The following is a 23,941-nucleotide window of genomic DNA, read 5'->3' as shown; positions in this document are numbered from 1 at the left end:
CAATTGTAAATGAGAACTTGTTCTCAACTTGCCTACCTGGTTAAATAAAGGTAAAATAAATAAAATAAAAACGTAAGTAAATTGTATTTTGTGATACTATAGTGATTTTTATAGAAGTACGATGGCCCAGATTAAATGAACGCCTAGAGTGAGCTTTGCTCCTGACATGAGGTAGCTGTCCTCATAAAACAGATTAGTGCTTGACTCCGGAGGCATCCTACACAGTTTCAGTGGAAGGTTGGTTCTAGTCTCATGCTACTGTCGTCCACCAGTCCTGTAGAGGCTGAAAGTCTAGTGAGCAAAAGCATCGGGGAACATTTTAGTTCAGATATCTACAATTCAAAATTATGAACAATATAACTTGTGTTAACGTTGCCAGTTTACCAATGCAATAATGAGGAATCACAAAGCCAGATATTTGCATGATTTGACAGAATCTCTGTAGTTACAGTGGATTTCTGATCAAAGTATTCTAGGTGGTTTTTGCTATCACCTCTTTCTCCAGCTTGTACATTGAACCGTTACCATACCCTGCTTGTACATGTAATGGGGCGGCAGGGTAGCCTAGTGGTTAGAGCGTTGGACTAGTAACCGGAAGGTTCCACGTTCAAACCCCCAAGCTGACAAGGTACAAATCTGCCGTTCTGCCCCTGAACAGGCAGTTAACCCACTGTTCCTAGGCTGTCATTGAAAATAAGAATTTGTTCTTAACTGACTTGCCTAGTTAAATAAAGCTCAAATGTAGTTTTTACGGAAAGAGATTCAGGAATAATTAATAATCATTTCTTTGTCATTTCTTTGTCTAATCAGACAATTAATTGGTAACTGCTGTAGAGTTGTAACCTGCTCCTTCAGAGTCATAGACAGCATCACTGCTTCCACTTTGATAACCCCGATGTTGACTTGTGACATTTATAAGGGAGGCCTGCCCTTAACCTGTGCAGTCTCCCAGGGTTGTACAATCCCTTCATAAACTGCAATGTGTCATGACCTGCTGTGTGAATGAGTGAGTCACTGTTATACAACACAGGTCAGTATAAGTCTGTTTCTCTCTCTGTGGACATGTTCTCACTCTCTCTCTTTCTCCCTCCCTCTCTTTCTCCCTTCATCTCCCTCTCGATCTACCTTTTTTCTTTCCACAATTCTCCCACCCTACTATATTTGTCTATCCCACTCCCCCTCTTCCTCTCTCAGTGGCATTACCAGTCTGCTAGATGCCAAGGAGGTTGGCATGAAGATATTTGAGGATTACGCCAGCTCCTGGTACTGGATCTTACTGTAAGACCTGCGTCTCTGTGCGTCTGTGAGTGCCATATGTGTGTTTTACTGTGTTTTTCACTCTGACATAAAGGTGTGTGTGTGTGTGTGTGTGTGTGTCTAGAGGTCTGGTGATAACCATGGTGGTCAGCCTGGCTTTTATCCTGCTGCTACGGTTCACAGCCGGAGTTCTCCTGTGGCTCATCATCTTTGGAGTCATCGCTGTGGTGGGCTATGGTTAGTAATACAATACAGTACACTCTGCCACTAATCAACTTTAGCCTCAGTAAAAGAGACTAATGCCGTCTTTAGTCTGAGTACAGTACCCACACTCCACTAGCCCATACTGTATTTAAGGTAACATACCGCTACTGTATATAGATTTGTGGGAGACAGTGTCCACATCTTCTAACATCCAACTGTCACCAACACCTCTCTTGTCATGGCAAACCAACACCTGCTGTCATGGCAAACCAACACCTGTTGTCATGGAAAACCAAATGTAGCAGATAACTTCTCATATCTCTCTCTCTCTCTCTCTCAGGGATCTGGCACTGCTACTGGGAGTTCAGTACACTGAGAGGGAAGCCACACAGTGATGGTGATGTTACCATCTCTGACATCGGCTTTCAGACGGACTTCAGGGTTTACCTGCAGCTCAGTCAAACCTGGCTCATCTTGAGTGAGTGACCATCCCTCTATTTAAGCACAGGGGGATACTATTTATTTATTTTATTTAACCTTTATTTAACTAGGCAAGTCAGTTAAGAACAAATTCTTATTTACAATGATGGCCTACCAAAAGGCAAAAGGCCTCCTGCGGGGACGGGGGGGGATTAAACATAAAACATAAATATAGGACAAAACACACATCACAGCAAGAGAGACAACAATGCTACATAAAGAGAGACCTAAGACAACAACATATCAATGCAGCAACACATGACAACACAGCATAGTAGCAACAAAACACAACAACAACATGGTAGCAACACAACATGGTAGCAGCACAAAACATGGTTCAAACATGTTATTGGGCACAGACAACAGCACAAAGGGCAAGAAGGTAGAGACAACAATACATCACAATAAGCAGCCACAACTGTCAGTAAGAGTCTTTGAATGAAGAGATTGCGATAAAACTGTCCAGATTGTGTGTTTGTTGCAGCTCATTCCAGTCGCTAGCTGCAGCGAACTGAAAAGCGGAGCGACCCAGGAATGTGTGTGCTTTGGGGACCTTTAACAGAATGTGACTGGCAGAACGGGTGTTGTATGTGGAGGATGAGGGCTGCAGTAGATACCTCAGAATGTGGGGGAGTGAGGCCTAAGAGGGTTTTATATAGAAGCATCAACCAGTGGGTCTTGCGACGGGTATACAGAGATGACCAGTTTACAGAGGAGTATAGAGTGCAGTGATGTGTGCTATAAGGAGCATTGGTGACAAATCTGATGGCAGAATGGTAAAGAACATCTAGCCGCTCGAGAGCACCCTTACCTGCCGGTCTATAAATGATGTCTCCGTAATCTAGCATGGGTAGGATGGTAATCTGAATCAGAGTTAGTTTGGCAGCTGGGGTGAAAGAGGAGCCATTACAATAGAGGAACCCAAGTCTAGATGTAACTTTAGGCTGCAGCTTTGATATGTGCTGAGAGAAGGACAGTGCACCATCTAGCCATACTCCCAAGTACTTGTATGAGGTGACTACCTGAAGCTCTAAACCTTCAGAGGTAGTAATAACACCTGTGGGAAGAGGGGAATTCTTCTTACCAAACCACAAGACCTTTGTTTTGGAGGTGTCCAGAACAAAGTTAAGGGTAGAGAAACCTTGTGGGACACTAAGAAAGCTTTGTTGTAGAACATTTAACACAAAATCCGGGGAGGGGCCAGCTGATTATAAGACTGTATCATCTGCATATAAATGAATGAGAGAGCTTCCTGCTGCCTGAGGTATCATGTGGAAGTAAATTGAGAAGAGTGTGGGGCCTAGGATCGAGCATTGGGGTACACCCCTGGTGACAGGCAGTGGCTGAGACAGCAGATTTTCTGACTTTATACACTGCACTCTGAGAGGTAGTTAGCAAACTAGGCCAAAGAGCCCTCAGAGACACCAGTACTCCTTAGCCGGCCCACAAGAATGGAATGGTCTACCGTATCAAAAGATTTGGCCAAGTCAATAAAAATAGCAGCAGAATATTGCTTAGAATCAAGGGTAATGGTGACATAATCGAGGACCTTTAAGGTTGCAGTGACACATCCATAACCTGAGCGGAAACCAGATTGCATACCCAAGAAAGCCAGTCAGTTGACTATTGGCAAGTTTTTCCAACACTTTTGATAAACAAGGCAAAATAGAAATAGACCTATAACAGTTAGGATCAGCTTGATATCCCCCTTTAGATAAAGGACGAACTGTGGCTGCCTTCCAAGCAATGGGAACCTCCCCAGAAAAGAGAGACAGGTTAAAAAGGTTTAAGATAGGCTTGGCGATGACCCAGATGTTTTTGGGGGGTCAAGTTTAAAGAGCTCCTTTAGCACCTCGGACTCAGTGACTGCCTGATGGGAGAAACTTTGTATCAGGGCAGGTGAAAAAGAGGGAGGAGCATCGGGGATGGTTGCATTAGAAGGGGTGGGAGATGTGGAAATGTTGGACGGGCAAGGAGGCATGGCTGAGTCAAATAGGAATCCTGACTTAATGAAGTGGTGATTAAAGAGCTCAGCCATGTGCTTCTTGTCAGTAACAACCACATCATCAATATTAAGGTACATGGGCAGCTGTGAGGAGGAGGGATTATTCTCCAGGTCGTTAACCATTTTCCGTATCTTCTTGGGGTTAGATCCATAGAGAGAGAACTGCTCCTTAAAGTAAATAACGTTGGCCTTCCGGATAGCCTGAGTGCACTTATTTCTCATTTTCCTGAACGATAGCCCGTAAGCCTGAGTATGCGTGTGCGGAGCCTTTCGCCAAATGGAATTCTTGAGGTGGAGTAATTTTGGGGTGGCAGGTAGCCTATTGGTTAGAGCGTTGGGCCAGTAACCGAAAGGTTGCTAGATTGAATCTCCTGACATGGTAAAAATCTGTCATTCTGTGTCATGCATAGGTGTAATAGGTGGCAGGGAAGTCAGGCGCAGGAGAGTCAAATGGAGTGAAAAATTGAGTCTTTTAATAAAGTCCACGGAGTATGCTCCATAACACTAAATGTACATAAACAAACAAACATGGGTACGAGGACCCGACGCGCACCTATACAACAATCACACTACACTGACAATAAAACAATCTCTGACAAAGACATGAGGGGAAACAGAGGGTTAAATACACAACAGGTAATGAATGGGATTGAAAACAGGTGTGTGGGAAGACAAGACAAAACCAATGGAAAATGAAAAAAGGATCAATGATGGCTAGAAGATCGGTGACGTCGAACGCCGAGCACCGCCCGAACAAGGAGAGGCAACGACTTCGGCAGAAGTCGTGACATTCTGGCCCTGAACAAGGCAGTTTACCCACTGTTCCTAAGCCGTCATTGAAAATAAAAATTTGTTCTTAACTGACTTTCCTAGTTAAATAAAGGTTCAATAAAAAGAAAAAAAAGATCACGGTTGAACCCGGGGCTGAAACTGTTTTTAATTAGAATGGTGTGTGGTTGTTAACAATACCACTGAAAATATCAAAAAAGAAGGTCTAAGCGTCTTCGACAGAGGGGATCCAGCTGATTCTATACCATTTTACGGAGGCCAATTCATGAAGAAAGGCTTTCTCATTGAAGTTTTTTTGCAATCATCTATTACAAATCAGGACAGGTCGTTTCACTGAGCATCCATTACGACCACGGGCTGTAAAACAGTGATCACTTAGGTGTCAGTCTTGTGTTTTCTGAAATGACCTATCAGGATTATTTGTGAGGATAACATCGAGGAGAGTAGCCTTTTCTGGGTGTTTGGAGTCATACCTTGTGGGATTGGTAATAATCTGAGAAAGATTTAGGGAGTCCCATTTATTTAGGACTTGGTCAGGTGGTTTAAGCATGTCCGTGTTGAGGTCACCTAGCAGGACAAATTCAGACTTAGAGCAGGTAGGGTACAGGCCGGTGCTGATGGAGTTCGAGAAAAAAAAGAGATATTTCAAAATGTAATGCTTAAAACCAGCAAATAAAATTGTTTGGAAACAGACTTGGTGGAGACAACTGAGAATTGAAGGTGATCCTTGGTGAAGATAGCCACCCCTCCACCTTTGGAAGATCTGTCTTGCTGAAAAAGGTGATAACCAGAAAGGTTAACGTCAGTGTTCAAAACACTCTTCCTTAACCACATCTCAGTAATGACCAACACATCTGAATTGGAGCTGTGAATCCACACTTTATTTTACAAGAGCAGAAATCAGTGAAGCAGATATTAGAGCACAAGTCAGAATTGGGGCTAGCAACAGTAGATGGGCCGGGGTTTACGTGCACATTTCCAGATATCATCAACAGTAACTATCACGGCACGGCATAGCACACTAGCCTGGCACAAGGCTGCCACAACTCAGTTTACTCTGTGTGTCACAAGGTGCAGGGTCTCTCTAAGTTGCTAGGGAAGCAGTTGGGTGTGTCTGCTGGTTTTGTTCTTATTTCTCAATCAGCCAATGATTTAGAGCAGGGAAACCGTAGGCCTTCCTGTTAACTGTATTTTATTGATTTATTTTTATTTAACTTTTATTTTATCAGAGAGTCATACTGAGACCACGGTCTCTTTTATAGACAGGCCCTGAATTTACATAAAATACCAAATTAAACCTGATATTGTTTAAATTAATTTGGCAAATCCCAGGAGATGCTGTGGCCTGAGAGGATCGATTTTTTTGTTGTTGTCCACCTCTGCTGTAAAGGAACATAGATTTTTCTACTCAACAGTAATAATTTGTATTGCAGTGATCTCCCTATCAGTCATTGAGGCGGTCATCATAGTAATCCTGATATTCCTGAGGAGAAGAGTACGTATCGCCATCGCTCTGCTGAAGGAGGGGAGCAGGTGAGTCGTGTTCTTCACTCAGGAGATTAAGTCAGACATCTTGTTGTGTCACTTCCAATGAAACCAGCATCTGTGAGTTCAAACGTTTCTCCCCCTTTCACTGTGTCTCTCTTTTCTCCAGGGCCATTGGTTACATCATGTCCACTCTCTTCTACCCGATCATCACTTTTGTGCTGCTGGCCATCTGCATAGCGTACTGGGCAGTTATTGCTGTGTATCCTCTCTATGTAGGTCTTCTCATCCTCACTGTGTGTGTACACTTTTACACAGTTATCTTTACATGCAGCATTGCACATTGTAGCTACACGTGAAGCATCCTGAACTGTCACCAATGGCATCATAGAGATAAAGACTGGATGAATTGAACCTATTGAAACTGCTGAACCCGTAGTGGAAATCCCAATGTAGATGGCTCATAGGCAGGCACACATTTTGTTTCTTATCACTGCTCCGTGTTGCCCTTGACTGGTTTTGCCCTCAGCTTCTTAGCGTCATCTGGTGATGCTGTCTACAAGGTCATGTCGACGCAGGACAAATGCATGTATGCCAACCTCACCTGTGATCCAGAGGTTGGCTTTTCTTTTTACTGTCTTCCTCTTTGTCACATTGACGTTATTGCTGTATTGCACACTCCTAGAATACTGTATGTTATTGGCCTTGAAACCCTGAATTAGAGCAGCTTATTGAAATTTAGCTCAGTGTGCTTGGCAGCAGTACAAATCACCCAGCTGTGGATACAGTTGAAGTCAGAAGTTTACATACACTTAGGTTGGAGTCAATAAAACTCGTTTTTCAACCACTCCACAAATGTCTTGTTAACAAACTATAGTTTTGGCAAGTCGGTTAGGACATCTACTTTCCTCATGACACAAGTAATTTTTCCAACAATTGTTTACAGACAGATTATTTCACTTATAATTCACTGTATCACAATTCCAGTGGGTCAGAAGATTACATACACTAAGATGACTGTGCCTTTAAACAGCTTTGAAAATTCCAGAAAATGATGTCATGGCTTTAGAAGCTTCTGATAGACTATTTGACATAATTTGAGTCAATTGGAGGTGTACCTGTATTGCAAGGCCTACCTTCAAACTCAGTGCCTCTTTGCTTGACATCATGGGAAGCTCAAAAGAAATCAGCTAAGACCTAAAAATTATAGACCTCCACAAGTCTGGTCCATCCTTGGGAGCTATTTCCAAATGCCTGAAGATACCACGTTCACCTGTACAAATAATAGTATGCAATTATAAACACCCTGGGACCATGCAGCCGTCATACCACTCAGGAAGGAGATGCGTTCTGTCTCCTTGAGATGAACGTACTTTGGTGTGAAAAGTGCAAATCAATCCCAGAACAACAGCAAGGGACCTTGTGAAGATGCTGGCGGAAACAGGTACAAAAGTTTCTATATTCACAGTAAAACCAGTCCTATATCGACATAACCTGAAAGGCTGCTCAGCAAGGAAGTAAGGAGAAATGTCCTCTGGTCTGATGAAACAAAAATAGAACTGTTTGAACATAATGAACATCGTTATGATTAGAGGAAAAGGGGAGATGCTTGCAAGCCGAAGAACACCATCCCAACCATGAAGCACGGGGGTGGCAGCATCATGTTGTGGGGGTGCTTTGCTGTTGGAGGGACTGGTGCACTTCACAAAATAGATGGCATCATGAGGGTGGAAAATTATGTGGATATATTAAAGCAACAACTCAAGACATCATTAAGTTAAGTTAAAGCTTGGTCACAAATGGGTCTTCCAAATGGACAATGACCCCAAGCATACTTCAAAAGTTGGCAAAGTGGCTTAAGGACAACAAAGTCAAGGTATTGGAGTGGCCATCACAAAGCCCTGACCTCAAACCTATAGACAATTTGTGGGCAGAACTGAAAAAGTGTGTGCGTGCAAGGAGGCCTACAAACTTGACTCAGTTACACCAGCTCTGTCAGGGGGAATGGGCCACAATTCACCCAACTTATTGTGGAAAGCTTGTGGAAGGCTACCTGAAATGTTTTACCCAAGTTAAACAATTTAAAGGCAATGCTACCAAATACTAATTGAGTGTATGTAAACTTCTGACCCACTGGGAATGTGATGAAAGAAACAAAAGCTGAAGTAAATCATTCTCTCTACTATTATTCTGACATTTCACATTCTTAAATTAAAGTGGTGATCTTAACTGAACTAAGATGGGGAGTTGCCGTTGTAAACTCTGGCCAAAGGTAGTGAACTGTATAGGGAATAGTGTGCCATTATAAACTCTGGCCGGAAGTAAATAGAGAATAGGGTGCGATTTCCTTCTAACCCAATAACTTACCCCTATCTCTCCCCAGATGTTCAGTCAGACCAACGTGACCATGGTGTGCCCAGGCTCCCAGTGCACCTTTGCCTTCTACGGCGGCGAGAGCCTCTACCACCACTACATCTTTGTGCTGCAGCTGTGCAACCTGCTGGTGTTCCTGTGGCTGGTCAACTTTACCATCGCCCTGGGACAGTGCACCCTGGCCGGGGCCTTCGCTTCCTACTACTGGGCCCTGAGGAAGCCCCAAGACATACCATCATGCCCCTTGTTTTCCTCCTTTAGCAGGGCTGTACGGTAGGCTGTCTCAGTCATATAGGTTTTTAACGTATAAGGAAGGTGAAGATGGTGTTGAGTTGGACACTGAACAAAAATATGAACTAACATGGAAAGTGTTGGTCCAATGTTTCATGAGCTGAAATAAAAGATCACAGAAATGTTTCATATGCATTTTCTGCACAAATTTGTTTACATCCCTGTTAGTGAGCATTTTTCGTTTGCTAAATTAGTCCATCCAGCTGACCGGTGTGGCATGTCAATAAACTGATTAAACAGCATGATCATTACACATGTGCTGGGTACAATAAAAGGCCACTAAAATGTGCAGTTTTTTCACTATGCAATGCCACAGATGTCTCTAGTTCTGAGGGACTGTGCAAATGGTATGCTGGCTGCAGGAATGTCCACCAGAGCTGTTGCCAGAGAATTATTGTTCAATTCTCTACCATAAGCCACCTCCAACATTGTTTTAGAGAATTTGACAGTACGTACAACTGGCCTCACAACCGCAGACCACGTGTATGGCGTTGTGTGGGCGAGAGGTTTGCTGATGTCAATGTTGTGCCCCATGGTGACAGTGGTGTTATGGTATGAGCAATTTGAATGCACAGAGATACCATGACGAGCTCCTGAGGCCCATTTTTGTGGCATTCATCCGCCGCCTTCACCTCACGTTTCAGCATGACAATGCACAGCCCCATGTCGCAAGGATCTGTTCACAATTGCTGGAAGATGAAAATGTCCCAGTTTTTCCATGGTCTGCATACTCACCAGACATGTCACCAATTGATCATGTTTGGGATGCTCTGGGTCGACGTGTACAACAGCGTGTTCCATTTCCCGCCAATATCCAGCAACTTCGCAAAGCCATTGAAGAAGAGTGGGACAACATTCCACAGGCCACAATCAACAGCCTGATCATCTCTATGCGAAGGAAATGTCACGCTGCATGAGGAAAATACTTGTCACACCAGATACTGACTGGTTTTCTGATCCACGCCCCTACCTTTTTTTAAGGTATCTGTGACCAACATATGCATATCTGTATTCCCAGACATGTGAAATCCATAGATTAGGGCCTAATTTATTTATTTAAATTGACTGATTTCCTCAGTAAAGTTGTTGAAATTGTTGCATTTTGCTTTTATATTTTTGTTCAGTATAGTTTATAATGGCACATCTTGCTTCGAGAGATATTCCCTAAGGGAGTTATCATAGTACTGCACTAATAAACTATTTCAGATTCTCCATTAAGCCTTTAAATCCAGGATGAGACATAATCTGTGAGGAAACTGGTCCTACATGTGTTGAAGGTTTTACACCTATGATGGGAAGGGGGAAGTGTGTGTGTGTGTGTGTGTGTTTTGTGGTGGATATACAGCTCTATTTTGTATTAGTAATACAGTGTATTGTGTATCTCCCAGGTACCACACAGGCTCTCTGGCATTTGGCTCTCTGATCCTGGCCTTTGTGCAGATGTTTCGCATCGTTCTAGAGTATCTGGATCACAAACTCAAAGGTGGGTTTTCTGCTTTTGTATGTTTTTTGTATGTTTACATACAGTACTGTATATTTATTTATATGGCATGTTTTCTTGAAGATGATCATCATGTATTTTTCAGGTGCTCACAATGCTTTTGCCCGCTTCCTGATTTGCTGTCTCAAATGCTGCTTCTGGTGCCTGGAACATTTCATCAAGTTCATGAACAGGAACGCCTACATCATGGTGAGTCTGGGTAGTTTCTGTCAAACTTTTTTTCAATACCATCCATCCAGTACCTTTGAGGCATTTCAGTAGTTAGTACACCCATTACTATTGTGATCATGCTATCCATCTCACAGAAAGTGTTGGAATCGTGAATTACATGGTCTTACTTATTTCTCACCCTAGATGGCGATATATGGAAAGAGCTTCTGCACTTCGGCCAAAGATGCTTTCTTCCTCCTGATGAGGAACGTAGTAAGGTAAGACAAGGTCTTTTGTATCGGTTCGTTTGATTGTCTGTCCCTCAGACAGTTTTTTTGTGTCTGTCTGTCTTTCATGGTGGTGACTGTCTCTCTCTGGGCTTCTGGGCTCCTCCAATGAGGTGTCTCCTCTGTAGGGTGGCAGTGCTGGATAAGGTGACAGACTTTCTCCTCTTCTTGGGAAAAGTGCTTATTTCAGGGAGTGTTGGTGAGTTCCCTTTCCCACACACTGGTGATAACCTTGTGGTATGTTTAACTATGAGGGCTGATGTTAAAATTACCCAATGCATGAACAAGACTAAACAAACTACACACGCTGGAAAATAGTACCATAACGTACTCGGCAGAGGCATTCTCTATAAGACAATGCCCATAGATACTATGTTACACTAATTGTACATTTGTCAGTGTTTGCTCAGGTTGTTATTTTGTTATTAAAGATTCCGATTTTTTTTGCCCCCCAGGTGTTCTAGCATTCTTCTTCTTCACCCGTAAGATTCCAGTTATTCAAGAGGAGGTGCCATCACTAAATTACTACTGGGTCCCCCTACTGGTAAGAAATAGACTTATATCATATGAGTCAGCATTGCTTGTTGATAAATGTGCCCACATACGTAGGTTCTGTTTGCTTGTAGCCGAACTTGGCTAGGCGAAGCGACTTCTGTGCTCTCATACTCCCTAAAGACATTCGCTTGAATAACTAGAAAAAAACAGCAATGTTAATGTTGTTTGCACAATTTTACATTTAGCTAAGATGTTTGGTGCCGAAAAAATTTGCATGAAAACTAGTCATCACTCGTTGAATGACAAACACTTCACGTTCCCACTCCGACTAGGAGTATTACTATTGTCTAATCAACTAAACTTCGACTTGCCTCAAGAAATGTTTTTGTCTGCACAAACAGCTGGAACAAAAACTCCCGAAAACCAAAAATAACACACACGTCACACAATTTTGTGATAATATATGCGTAATCTGTTTTGACTGGGAAGCATACGGTAAGCTTTATTGTGCTTACTGACTTGGACTTTTCTGCCATTGTCAGACTGTGATATTTGGATCCTACCTGATCGCCCATGGCTTCTTCAACGTCTATGCTATGTGTGTGGACACCTTATTCCTTTGTTTCTGTAAGTACACCATTCATCTCTTTTAAATACAGGCCCGTCTGTGGTGTGAGGGTGTTTATATGATACACAGGGAGTACACTCCAGGGTTTGTGTTGGAACTGACTGCAGCGTTGTGAGCTAATTGAATGCTTCCTCATTTCTACTTCATGTTGCTCTCTATTATATCAATAGCGGTGTACAGTTTTCTTCATAAGACAGAAAAAGGTTGTTCTTGCACTGCGTGATTTTTTTTTTTTTACACTACTGTCATTGTTTTACCAATTCAATCATTTATATTGCATGTTCTTGCAGTGAATACTATTGTATAGGGCCTGTGCTATATGCATTATATTTATCAAACTTTTCCTCTGCTGCATACTAATCACTGAACCAGTTGGCTATAATGCACTGGCCATTTTGGCTGACTGAAACCTATATCAACTTTTTTTCCTAATTAATTTCCCTGCTTGGCTTTCTAAATCGTTTGGCTCAAACTCCTTTCTCTTTCTCTCTTTCTCTTTCTGCCTTCCTACCTATACGTTGTCTGCTCCTCTCCTCCTCGTCTTTCCTCCTTTTCTCCTCCTCTGTGACAATGCTTTGTCTTCCGTCGGTCCTGGATCAGGTGAAGACCTGGAGAGGAACGACGGCTCGCCCCTCAAGCCCTTCTACATGTCCCCTCAACTGCACAGGATCCTCCGCAGAGAGCAGGGCTCCAAGCTCTACGCTTCCTCCTGATAGGCCACAACACTGAACCTCTTTCTCCTGATAGGCCACAACACTGAACCTCTTCTCCTGATAGGCCACAACAATGAACCTCTTTCTCCTGATAGGCCAAAACAATGAACCTCTTTCTCCTGATAGCCAGAATACCTGATACACCGAAGGACTGTCCCATTCAGCATCTGTGTGTATGGGTGATTGTGTTCTGGAGGATACTAGAGCAGGGCCTTATGGCTGGGCTGGACTCATGCATGGAGGTGACCTGACTGGTCAGGACTGACCAGGAAGGCCTTGGCAGGACATGGCAGGACCCAAGAGGGTGGTGTATGTGGGTGGGGTTTAGAAAGAGGCGGAGCTCTGTTCAACTTCCTCCCTCTCACCGCCTGCACCGCCGCTGATACTTCTAATATTAGCCTTTTTTCTCTGCCGTGCTTCTGTCCCTTTCTTTGTTGTGTCGAGACTCTGCTGGCCTCTGCCTTACTTAGAGAGCGCTGCAGCAGCACAGTGGACGTGGGTGAAATTGCCATTAGCCCAATACACTGCAAGAGGCACATACACTGCAGAAGGAGATCTCTGTATTTCGGATGCAATTGGTGTAGTTTTGCAGATGGTTGTGGGGTGATGCAAGGCAAGGGCGCCCCCATGTGACACTACTGTGTTTGTGCAATGGTTCCATGTACTGTAATGTATGGTCACGTGTAGGGTGAAGTTGCCCTTCGACACTGATCTTGGGTCAGTTTAGCATTTTCCTCAACAATGGTTAAGGTTAGGATTGGGGAAGCTGATCCTAGATCTGTACCAAGGGCAAACTTCATCCCTGAGCAATTTTTAGGCGCTCTCATGTGTTGGAAAATAACCCTGAGGTGGCTTTTCTGTCTAGCATGATTATTTTAATGGCTGTTTAGTCTTTGGTTGAAGAGGCACTTTTGGTCCACCATATTTATTGGCACTGTTACAGACACAGTTCAAAACTTAACGTGCAATGCTACGGATAGATAAACTGGACATACTCCTGGGGCGGCAGGTAGCCTAGTGGTTAGAGCATTGGACTAGTAACTGAAAGGCTGCAAGATTGAATCCCCAAGCTGACAAGGTAAAAATCTGTTGTTCTGCCCCTGAACAGGCAGTTAACCCATTGTTCCTAGGCTGTTATTGAAAATAAGAATTTGGTCTTAACTGACTTGCCTGGTTAAATAAAGGTCAAATAAATGAATACAAATTACATGGTTACAGACACTTGTAGGATGTTTTGGGTTTACACTGTAAGGTGTAACACTAGATATTGGTTTTACACTGTAAGGTGTAACACTAGATATTGGTTTTACACTGTAAGGTGTAACACTAGATATTGGTTTTACACTGTAAGGTGTAACACTAGATATTGGTTTTACACTGTAAGGTGTAACAATATTAGATATTGGTTTTACACTGTAAGGTGTAACAACATTAGATATTGGTTTTACACTGTAAGGTGTAACACTAGATATTGGTTTTACACTGTAACTGACAGTTATAATGTAGGCTCAGGGAGGTCAAGACTTCTGAACACATTTGATGCTCATGGTGAATGATTTGAATGGACCCTGACACCTTCCAGGGATTCCGACTGCAGTTGCTAGTAAATGTGCCTAGTTCTAAATGGAGAAATGTTCCTTCTTTATTGATCTACCACCGAGAACCTTTTGAAATACCATTTATAAAAGGATGTTAAAGCCATTTTTGGTATTTTTATATGGAATAGTGCAGAACTGCAGTAGTGCGGTTTTTAATACTAGGTACTGTAACACACATCTGTTCTGAGGATATTTAATGTTTTTGTACAGGATAACTCTTTTTGTATCTATGACACCATGAAAATGTGAAATCTTTTTTTAAATAAATGTGAATGATTTCATTAGCAAATTTTCTAGGCCATTCATATCTAATTTGTATATTGTATTTAAGGGTTAATAACACTATAAATTGATCGTTGGTTTGGGATATTCAAGTTTTTGGGGTAGGCCTGTTATCAAACAGTGGGTTTGAGCAAATCAGAGGTGTCTTGTTTGGGATCAAGAGGACTTTTATGAAACGGTGATTTGAGGGTAAGTATCTAAACTTGAGTTAGGTATTTCAAATGGATTTGAAGGAATTTCCAATAACAGTGAGTTTGAGGTATATGACTGCATTTCAGAATGTTTAGCAGTAGGTTATGGGTATACAGTCTTGTATTTAGAGTTTGGCCAGCTTTTAGAATGTTTTATATTGTTCTAATTCTATACATGTCATTATTTGAATGTTCCCCTTGTAATGTTAATGGGGCGCTGCCACTTATGCCATAGCATGTTGTGTTGTCATTTAAATGTGACGTAATGCAGAAACTGCAATGGCCCAACTTTCTAAATACATGGGGGTATTTAACAGAGTTTCAAAGTTTCTGTGGTATGTGACTGGCTATGTGTTCCTGTCCCCAGTGGTGGATCTGGAGGTGAACAACGGCTCTGCAGCCAGACCCTTCTACATGAGCAGAACCCTGAGACACATCCTCAACAAGAACACCAACAAGAGGAGGAAAGACAAGAGATAGACGAGAGAAGAAGAGGAATGGATACAGGGTGACTGGAGGAGTATGGATAGACAGAGGCAGGGAAGGTGATAGGGAAGACAACTGTGTAGGATCAAGTAGAGATGGAGGTAAATACTAATTCAGGTCCATATTGGACACAGACTATCGCACTGTAGCATTCACTTCTGTCATCATGAAGTGCTTAGGGAGACTAGTCAATGATCACACCACTGCCACCTTACCTGCCACCCAAGACCCACTTCAGTTTGCATACCGCCCCAACAGGTCCACAGATGATGCAATCGCCATCACACTGCACACTGCCCTATCCTATCTGTGCAAGAGGAATACCTATGTAAGAATGCTGTTCATTGAGTACAGCTCAGCACCATAGTACCCTCCAAGCTCATCATTAAGCTTATTAAGGCCCTGGGTCTCAACCCCACCCTGTGCAATTGGGTCTTGGACTTTCTGACGGGCCACCCCTAGGTGGTGAAGGTAGGAAACAACATCTCCACTTCGCTAATCCTCAACACTGGGGCACTCGAAGTGTAGTGTCAGGAAAACAGCCTCTCACTCAACAAAACAAAGGAAATGATCGTGGACTTCAGGAAACAGCAGAGGGAGCACCCCCCTATCCACATCGACGAGACAGTAGTGGAGAAGGTGGAAAGCTTTAAGTTCCTTGGCGTACACATCACTAACTGACCTAAGACAGGGAATTTTTACTTGGATTAAATGTCAGGAATTGTGAAAACGTGAGTTTAAATGTATTTGGCTAAGGTGTGTGTAAACTTCCGACTTCAACTGTATGTAATATTGGAATTTATTATCTTTCCATACAGTACTTTATGTACTAACAAAACATAACCTTAAAGAGTTTCTCCAGTCATTTTGTATACTTTTTAGACAGTTGTTCTGAAAGTAGTGCTCCCGAGCCAAAAGTGGTCCTCAAAAATTGGCATTATAAATGGCATATATTATTATAAACTCAGCAAAAAAAGAAATGTCACTTTTTCAGTCAGGACCATTTCTTTCAAAAATAATTTGTAAAAATCCAAATAACTTCATAGATCTTCATTGTAAAGGGTTTAAACACTGTTTCCCATGCTTGTTCAATGAACCATAAATAATTAATGAACATGCACCTGTGGAATGGTCGTTAAGACACTAACAGTTTACAATTAAGGTCACAGTTATGAAAACTTTGGACACTAAAGAGGCCTTTCTACTGACTCTGGAAAACACCAAACGAAAGATGCCCAGGGTCCCTGCTCATCTGCGTGAACGTGCCTTATGCATGCTGCAAGGAGGCATGAGGACTGCAGATGTGGCCAAGGCAATAAATTGCAATGTCCTTACTGTGAGACGCCTAAGACAGCGCTACAGGGAGACAAAGTACAGCTGATTGTCCTCGCAGTGGCAGACCACGTGTAACAACACCTGCACAGGATCGGTACATCTGAACATTACACCTGCGGGACAGGTACAGGATGGCAACAACAACTGCCAGAGTTACACCAGGAACACACAATCCCTCCATCAGTACTCAGACTGTCCCCAATAGGCTGAGAGAGGCTGGACTGAGGGCTTATAGGCCTGTTGTAAGGCAGGTCCTCACCAGACATCACTGGCAACAACATTGCCTTTGGGCACAAACCCTGTCAAAAAGTGCTCTTCACTGACGAGTCGCGTTTTTGTCTCAAAGGGTGATGGTCGGATTTGTGTTTATCGTTGAAGGAATGAGCATTACACAGAGGACACATTATTCCATTTATGTCAGTCACATGTCTGTGGAACTTGTTCAGTTTATGTCTCAGTATGTTCATACAAATATTTACACTTGTTAAGTTTGCTGAAAATAAACGCAGTTGACAGTGAGAAGACGTTTCTTTTTTTGCTGAGTTTATTATTTCAAAAATGCGTAGTACGTCACGTGCAGATTTGTGCACCACGTCATTGCTCTCTGCTGTGGATGCATCATCTGCCTCTTGCTAGCTGTCACTAATATGGCGAGGGGCTGAAGCTCATTGGTTGAACTCCACTTACTAGGTGGCTGGCCCACATGGGGGAAAACAACTAGAGATTTTGTGTGTAACTGAGCTAAAACCGTACTTATATATTGTGCATGCATTCAAATTGACACATTCAGCCCAAAGCGGGAGGTTTAAAAAATGCTTAGTATATGTCAAAGTTCCAGAGCATGTCTTTAAATGCACAATAATAACAGTATGGTTAGCATAACTGTGACCAAATCATGCATTTAAAGGCAACTGCAAGACATTGTTGATTTTACCAATGTACTGTACAGCACTTACTTGAGTGAAAAATCAAGTATATAAATTTTATAACAATATGTTGCTTCACATATTACCCAGCAGGCACTTGTAACTCTGTATGCAGTGACTCAAACCAGTCACATGGTGGTACTACAAATATTCAGAAACCTCCCAAAAGGTTACACCAAGACAACTGATTGAACGGCTGCTCTGGTTAATACTGTACATGAAATGCCCATAATTCCCATGGATAATTATGTATAATTATGCTCTTCAAGCTCCTTGGAGCACTAACTTTTATTTTCTCATATTGAGAGAGCTATTTTCCATGCATTGTCCATTGGGCTCATTAGTTTGTCTCAACCCTCTTAACTTTTCCAATTGTGAGTATGTAATAGCCCTACAATTTAAAGGTGTTTCAGTAGGTGTCAAGCCTTTGAGGACCCATGCCTTGTTCATAGCATTCTAACCACAATTGACCATAAATCTCACTGATGAAGTCACAAATGAGTCATGTTTGGCCCCTGTCCCTCTGGTGTGCCATTCAAGGTTTTTTGCTTGAAGGTCTTTGTCCCTTGCTTTCTTTGTGCAGCAGCACTGTGGAGACCGATAATGTGCCCTCGCTGTGTCTGTCACACCGTTGCATCACTGTCAATATCACACCACATCCTCCTTCACCATACTGTAGCACAACATGCCCATATATGCACAAGCCATACCATGTTTGTCATTGACATCCGACCTGTGTAAAGGCACAACAAAGATTAAAATACAGATGAAATCTATTTTATATTCGTGCTGGTTATAGAATGTCATGGAAGGTCCCCATCGAACCACCAAGACTTCCTAGAGCTGGCTGCCCGGCCAAACTGAGCAATCGGGGGAGAAGGGCCTTGGTCAGGAAGGTGATCAAGAACCCGATGGTCACTTTGACAGATCTCTAAAGTTCCTCGGTGGAGATGGGAGAACCTTCCAGAAGGACAACCATCTCTGCAGCACTCCACCAATATGGCCTTTATGGTGGAGTGACCAGACGGAAGCCACTCCTCAGTAAACGGCACATGATAGCCCACTTGGAGTTTACAAGATTCTCTGGTCTGATGAAACCAAGATTCAACTCTTTGGCCTGAATGCCAAGCGTCAAGTATGGACTAAACCTGGCCATCCCTACGGTGAAGCATGGTGGTGGGATGTTTTTCAGCGGCATGTCCTTGAATCTGATTGAACATCTCGGTAGAGAATTGAAAATAGTTGTGCAGCAACGCTCCCCATCCAACCTGACTGAGCTTGAGAGGATCTGCTGAGAAGATTGGGAGAAACTCCTCAAATATAGGTGTGCCAAGCTTGTAGCGTCATACCCAAGACTCGATGCTGTAATCGCAAAAAAAGTTGCTTCATTAAAGTACTGAGTAAAGGGTCTGAATACTAATTTAAATGTGATGTTTTTTAAAGTTTAAACATTCTTTTAAACAACCTGTTTTTGCTTTGTCATTATGGGGTATTGTGTGTGGATTGATGAGGAACAAAACAATTTAATACATTTTAGAATAAGGTTGTAATGTAACAAAATGTAGACAAAGTCAATCACATTTACTTATAAAGCTCTTCTTACATCAGCTGATGTCACAAAGTGCTGTACAGAAACCCAGTCTAAAACTCCAAACAGAAAGCGATGCAGGTGTAGAAGTACAGTGGCTAGGAAAAACTCCCTAAAGGCCAGAACCTAAGAAGAAACCTAGAGAGGAACCAGGCTATGAGGGCTATGAGGGGTGGCCAGTCCTCTTCTGGCTGTGCCGGGTGGAGATTATAACAGAACATGGCCAAGATGTTCAAATGTTCATAGATTACCAGCAGGGTCAAATAATAATAATCACAGTGGTTGTCGAGGGTGCAACAGGTCAGCACCTCAGGAGTAAATGTCAGTTGGCTTTTCATAGCCGATCATTCAGAGTATCTCTACCGCTCCTGCTGTCTCTAGAGAGTTGAAAACAGCAGGTCTGGGACAGGTAGCACATCCGGTGAACAGGTCAGGGTTCCATAGCCTCAGGCAGAACAGTTGAAACTGAAGCAGCAGCACAACGAGTTGGACGGAGGACAGCAAGGAGTCATTAGGCCAGGGGCATGGTCCTAGGGCTCAGGTCCTCCGAGAGAAAGAAAGAGAGAATTAGAGAGAGCATACTTAAATTCACACAGGACACTGGATAAGACAGGAGAAATACTCCAGATATAACAGACTGACCCTAGCTCCCCAACACATAAACTATTGGAGCATTAATACCGGCGGCTGAGACAGGAGGGGTCGAAGACACTGGCCCAGTCCGACGATACCCCTGGACAGGGCCAAACAGGCAGGATATAACCCCACCCACTTTGCCAAATCACAGCCCCCACACCACTAGAGGGATTTCTCCAACCACCAACTTACCATCCCGAGACAAGGCTGAGTATAGCCCACGAAGATCTCCCCCACGGTACAACCCAAGAGGGTGAGCCAACCCGGACAGGAAGATCACGTCAGTGACTGAACCCACTCAAGTGACGCACCCCTCCTAGGGATGGCATGGAAGATCACCAGTAAGCCAATGACTCAGCCCCTGTAATAGGGTTTGAGGCAGAGAATCCAAGTGGAGAGAGGAGAACCGGCCAGGCAGAGACAGTAAGGGCGGTTTGTTGGTCCAGTGCCTTTCCGTTCACCTTCACACTCCTGGGCCAGACTACACTCAATCATAGGACCTACTGAAGAGATGAGTCTTCAATAAAGACTTAAAGGTTGAGACCGAGTCTGTGTCTGCGTCTCTCACATGGATAGGCAGACCATTCCATAAAGATGGAGCTCTATAGGAGAAAGCCCTGCCTCCAGCTGTTTGCTTATAAAATCTAGGGGCAATAAGGAGGCCTGCGTCTTGTGACCGTAGCGTACGTGTAGGTATGTACGGCAGGAACCAATTGGAAAGATGGGTAGGATAGAATTTGTTCTTAACTGACTTGCCTAGTTAAATAAAGGTCAAATAAAACATGAGTGGAGCATGCAGGTAGGCTGCAGGTAGGCTGCAGGTAGGCTGCAGGTAGGCTGCAGGTAGGCTGCAGGTAGGCTGCAGGTAGGCTGCAGGTAGGCTGCAGGTAGGCTGCAGGTAGGCTGCAGGTAGGCTGCAGGTAAGCTGCAGGTAGGCTGCAGGTAGGCTGCAGGTAGGCTGGAAAAGGATTAGCAGTTCTTCTGGAGTAAGATCAACATATTTGCCTTCTCTGGCAGAAGTCAGGACCTCTCCTGGCTTATTGTGTTCCCTGCAGTCGAAAATACCCTCTCACTAGGGGTGGAGGAGGTAGCTTGCTGAAATGTTTGTGAGGAGGGGCAGAGTAGCTCTCTTCTCCCACTACCACATCACAGGATCTTCAGCCATGGGGATGGGAGGCAGGCCTTTGTAGAGCTCAACCTCTAGGTCAACATGCTTGCTGAGGGACAAGGTGTCCTGTTGGATCGTCAATCTCAACTCCCTGTGCTCCTCTGAGAACAGCTCCTCCAAGCCACTCCTTGTTTTGTACATTGGAGGGACTGTCTCCCTCATTTCCTCTCCTTCAGACTCCTCCTGTTGCTGGTGCTCTGTGTCTTTCTGCTCCGTCTCCTCTGACAGCCCTGCTGTTGCTCCTGTCACAGTGGCTTCAACATTTTCCTTCCTCAGCCTGTCCCAAGTGGCGTCACTCACCAGCCTCCCTTTAAATCTGGGGTCCATTGCTGTGGCCTCATACAGGAAGGCTTGAATGTCCTCATCCTGATACCGCTCAGAGAGGTTCTCCCACACCTTCTCTTTGATGTTTGCCACAAACGTATCTTCATGCTTCACAGTGAAGTGCTCTTCCAGTTTTTGGAGGATGGGTATGATCTGTCCACAGGTGGAATTATTTTCACATGACACACACAGTGTGGATGTATAGAGGATTCTCATGAGCTGGACAAACTCCTCAGCCTTATGGAAGTCCTCGTCCTTCAGACGGTCCAGGTTGTCCTTGGTCATTGCTTTTTGCAGTCGTGGGTCCAAGGCTGCTGCTTGGATTGCTGGATACTGCTCCATGAATCTCTCATTAGATAGAGTACCATCTGCTCTTGACATCAAGGATGGGTGAGTGTTGCTGAAGGCCTGAAACAACAACAAAAAACAACATACATTTAATTACCACACACTTGAATATTGAATTAAATTGTTAAATGTGGGAATTTCAAAATAATACTTTAAAAGATTGAACTGGCTTCTTACCAAGGAGCTGCTGCTTTTCCTTCAGGCTGTTTTGGACATCGAGGATTTCTTGAACCACACGACGACTGCTCTGATTGGGGCTGGACATTGAGGATCTCTTGAACCACACGACGACTGCTCTGATTGGGGCTGGACATTGAGGATCTCTTGAACCACACGACGACTGCTCTGATTGGGGCTGGACATTGAGGATCTCTTGAACCACACGACGACTGCTCTGATTGGGGCTGGACATTGAGGATCTCTTGAACCACACGACGACTGCTCTGATTGGGGCTGGACATCGAGGATGTCTTGAACCACATGACCACTGATCTGATTCGGGCTGCACATTTATCAATGGAAGTCATTTTGTAGATTTTCTGCGCTGCCAGATTCAATATGTGTCCAAAGCATCCTATTTTTAGGATGTGTAACCTCTAGATGGTAACATCCATATTGCCAGCGTTATCAACAGTCACAGCTTCAATCTTGCTCGGCTCCATCTCAAACTCTTCCAGAATGTCTGAGATCTCCTCTGCCACTATACTTCGCCAGTTCGCGATTTGTACACTGTCCTGGTGTGGAGGACCTTCTGTTGTACACTGCCCTGGTGTGGAGGTCCTTCTGTTGTACACTGTCCTGGTGTGGAGGTCCTTCTGTTGTACACTGTCCTGGTGTGGAGGTCCTTCTGTTTTACACTGCCCTGGTGTGGAGGTCCTTCTGTTGTACACTGCCCTGGTGTGGAGGTCCTTCTGTTGTACACTGCCCTGGTGTGGAGGTTTTACACTGCCCTGGTGTGGAGGTCCTTCTGTTGTACACTGCCCTGGTGTGGACGACATTCTGTTGTACACTGCCCTGGTGTGGAGGACATTCTGTTGTACACTGCCCTGGTGTGGGGGACATTCTGTTGTACACTGCCCTGGTGTGGAGGACATTCTGTTGTACACTGCCCTGGTGTGGGGGACATTCTGTTGTACACTGCCCTGGTGTGGAGGACATTCTGTTGTACACTGCCCTGGTATGGGGGACATTCTGTTGTACACTGCCCTGGTGTGGAGGACATTCTGTTGTACACTGCCCTGGTGTGGAGGACATTCTGTTGTACACTGCCCTGGTGTGGGGGACACTGCCCTGGTGTGGGGGACACTGCCCTGGCTTGTGTAGTTCACTGTAACAGTGAGATAGTAGTCCTGACAGCGGCTGGTCCACCTGTCTGATGTGATAGCCAGCTTTGGCACATCCTTCAGCTAGGTGTTCACATGGGCCTTTTCTACACCAAACCAGGATGGAATGAGTGTGTCACTGAGGTAACTCCTGGAGGGAGGGAGGGGTATATTTGGGGTCATCTCCCGACAGTAAAAAAAAAGAAAAAGTTTTCATGTGTTGAATTATCATTATTGACCTATTAAATTATTGTGTTGTGTATTGTGGAGTGATGGGACTAGCATACAACTCTTTTATACTACTATATCCTACAAATGTATACAACTCAATATATACTAACAGTATATATATACTCAACATATACTGTTACCTAAAGCCCTTAGACTCCACTGTTGCAAAGGGGTGTCACTATGAACCTTTTACTATGAACCTGGTCACGGTTAGGTGGCACTCATTCACACTCTCCTCAGTCATCCTCCCACTAGCTGTCAGCGTGAAGTGGCTTTGGACTTGTTGTCACAACTTCCACCGAAGTTGGTCCCTCTCCTTGTTCGGGCGGCGTTCGGCGGTCGAAGTCACCGACCTTCTAGCCATCACTGATACACTTTTCATTTTCCATTGGTTTTTGTCTTGTCTTCCATCACACCTGGTTCCAATTCCATCGATTACATGTTGTGTATTTAACACTCTGTTCCCCCCATGTCCTTATCGGTAATTGTTTCTTGTAGTGCTTATGCACAGGTATGCTGGTATTTACCGGGTTTTGTTTGACCCATTTACTGTACTGTTCTGTTGACGGTGGTTTATGGATATGAAATGGCACCGTTGTAAATCAGTTTTCGCTCTGCTGCGCCTGACTTCTCTGCCGCCAGTACGCACCTCACTACACCTGTCTTTGGCTTGGACAACCGGTATTAGAGGGAGGAGTGGGTTGGTTCATTGTAGCTGCAACTTTAACAAAACAGATGCAAAATCTTTAAATGGGTGATTTCTGAACGCACCCATAGCTAAACAATCAGCTGGCTAATGGTTACTTTTGATCATGAACCCATGTTCACATAATTTTGTTAACTCCGTG

General features: G+C 43.8%; 1 protein-coding gene across 5 annotated transcripts in view; it reads left to right on the top strand.

The window, feature by feature from the left end:
- The window catches only part of LOC109889050 (choline transporter-like protein 5-B), an 81,343-nt gene extending 62,968 nt beyond the window's left edge, over positions 1–18,375 (top strand). Inside the window, exons 9-23 of one of the 5 annotated variants that reach the window (XR_004209647.1) lie at positions 1,195–1,278; positions 1,382–1,494; positions 1,802–1,939; positions 6,169–6,268; positions 6,390–6,482; positions 6,750–6,837; positions 8,604–8,866; positions 10,273–10,367; positions 10,471–10,574; positions 10,740–10,813; positions 10,951–11,021; positions 11,278–11,366; positions 11,860–11,944; positions 12,546–13,910; positions 13,944–15,090. Coding sequence is in view for 4 of the 5 variants with exons in the window: in XM_031822444.1 (XP_031678304.1) it covers positions 1,195–1,278; positions 1,382–1,494; positions 1,802–1,939; positions 6,169–6,268; positions 6,390–6,482; positions 6,750–6,837; positions 8,604–8,866; positions 10,273–10,367; positions 10,471–10,574; positions 10,740–10,813; positions 10,936–11,021; positions 11,278–11,366; positions 11,860–11,944; positions 15,097–15,209 (1,525 nt within the window). In the remaining variant the exon portion in view is untranslated. The other 4 variants (XM_031822444.1, XM_020480203.2, XM_020480204.2 and 1 more) reach the window with 4 other exon arrangements.
- Positions 18,376–23,941: the final 5,566 nt, after the last annotated feature.

The sequence above is a fragment of the Oncorhynchus kisutch genome, linkage group LG4 (assembly GCF_002021735.2).
Source record: "Oncorhynchus kisutch isolate 150728-3 linkage group LG4, Okis_V2, whole genome shotgun sequence".
Taxonomy (NCBI): domain Eukaryota; kingdom Metazoa; phylum Chordata; class Actinopteri; order Salmoniformes; family Salmonidae; genus Oncorhynchus; species Oncorhynchus kisutch.
Note: the sequence above shows the minus strand (reverse complement) of the source record. Positions and strands in the feature narration are given on the sequence as shown.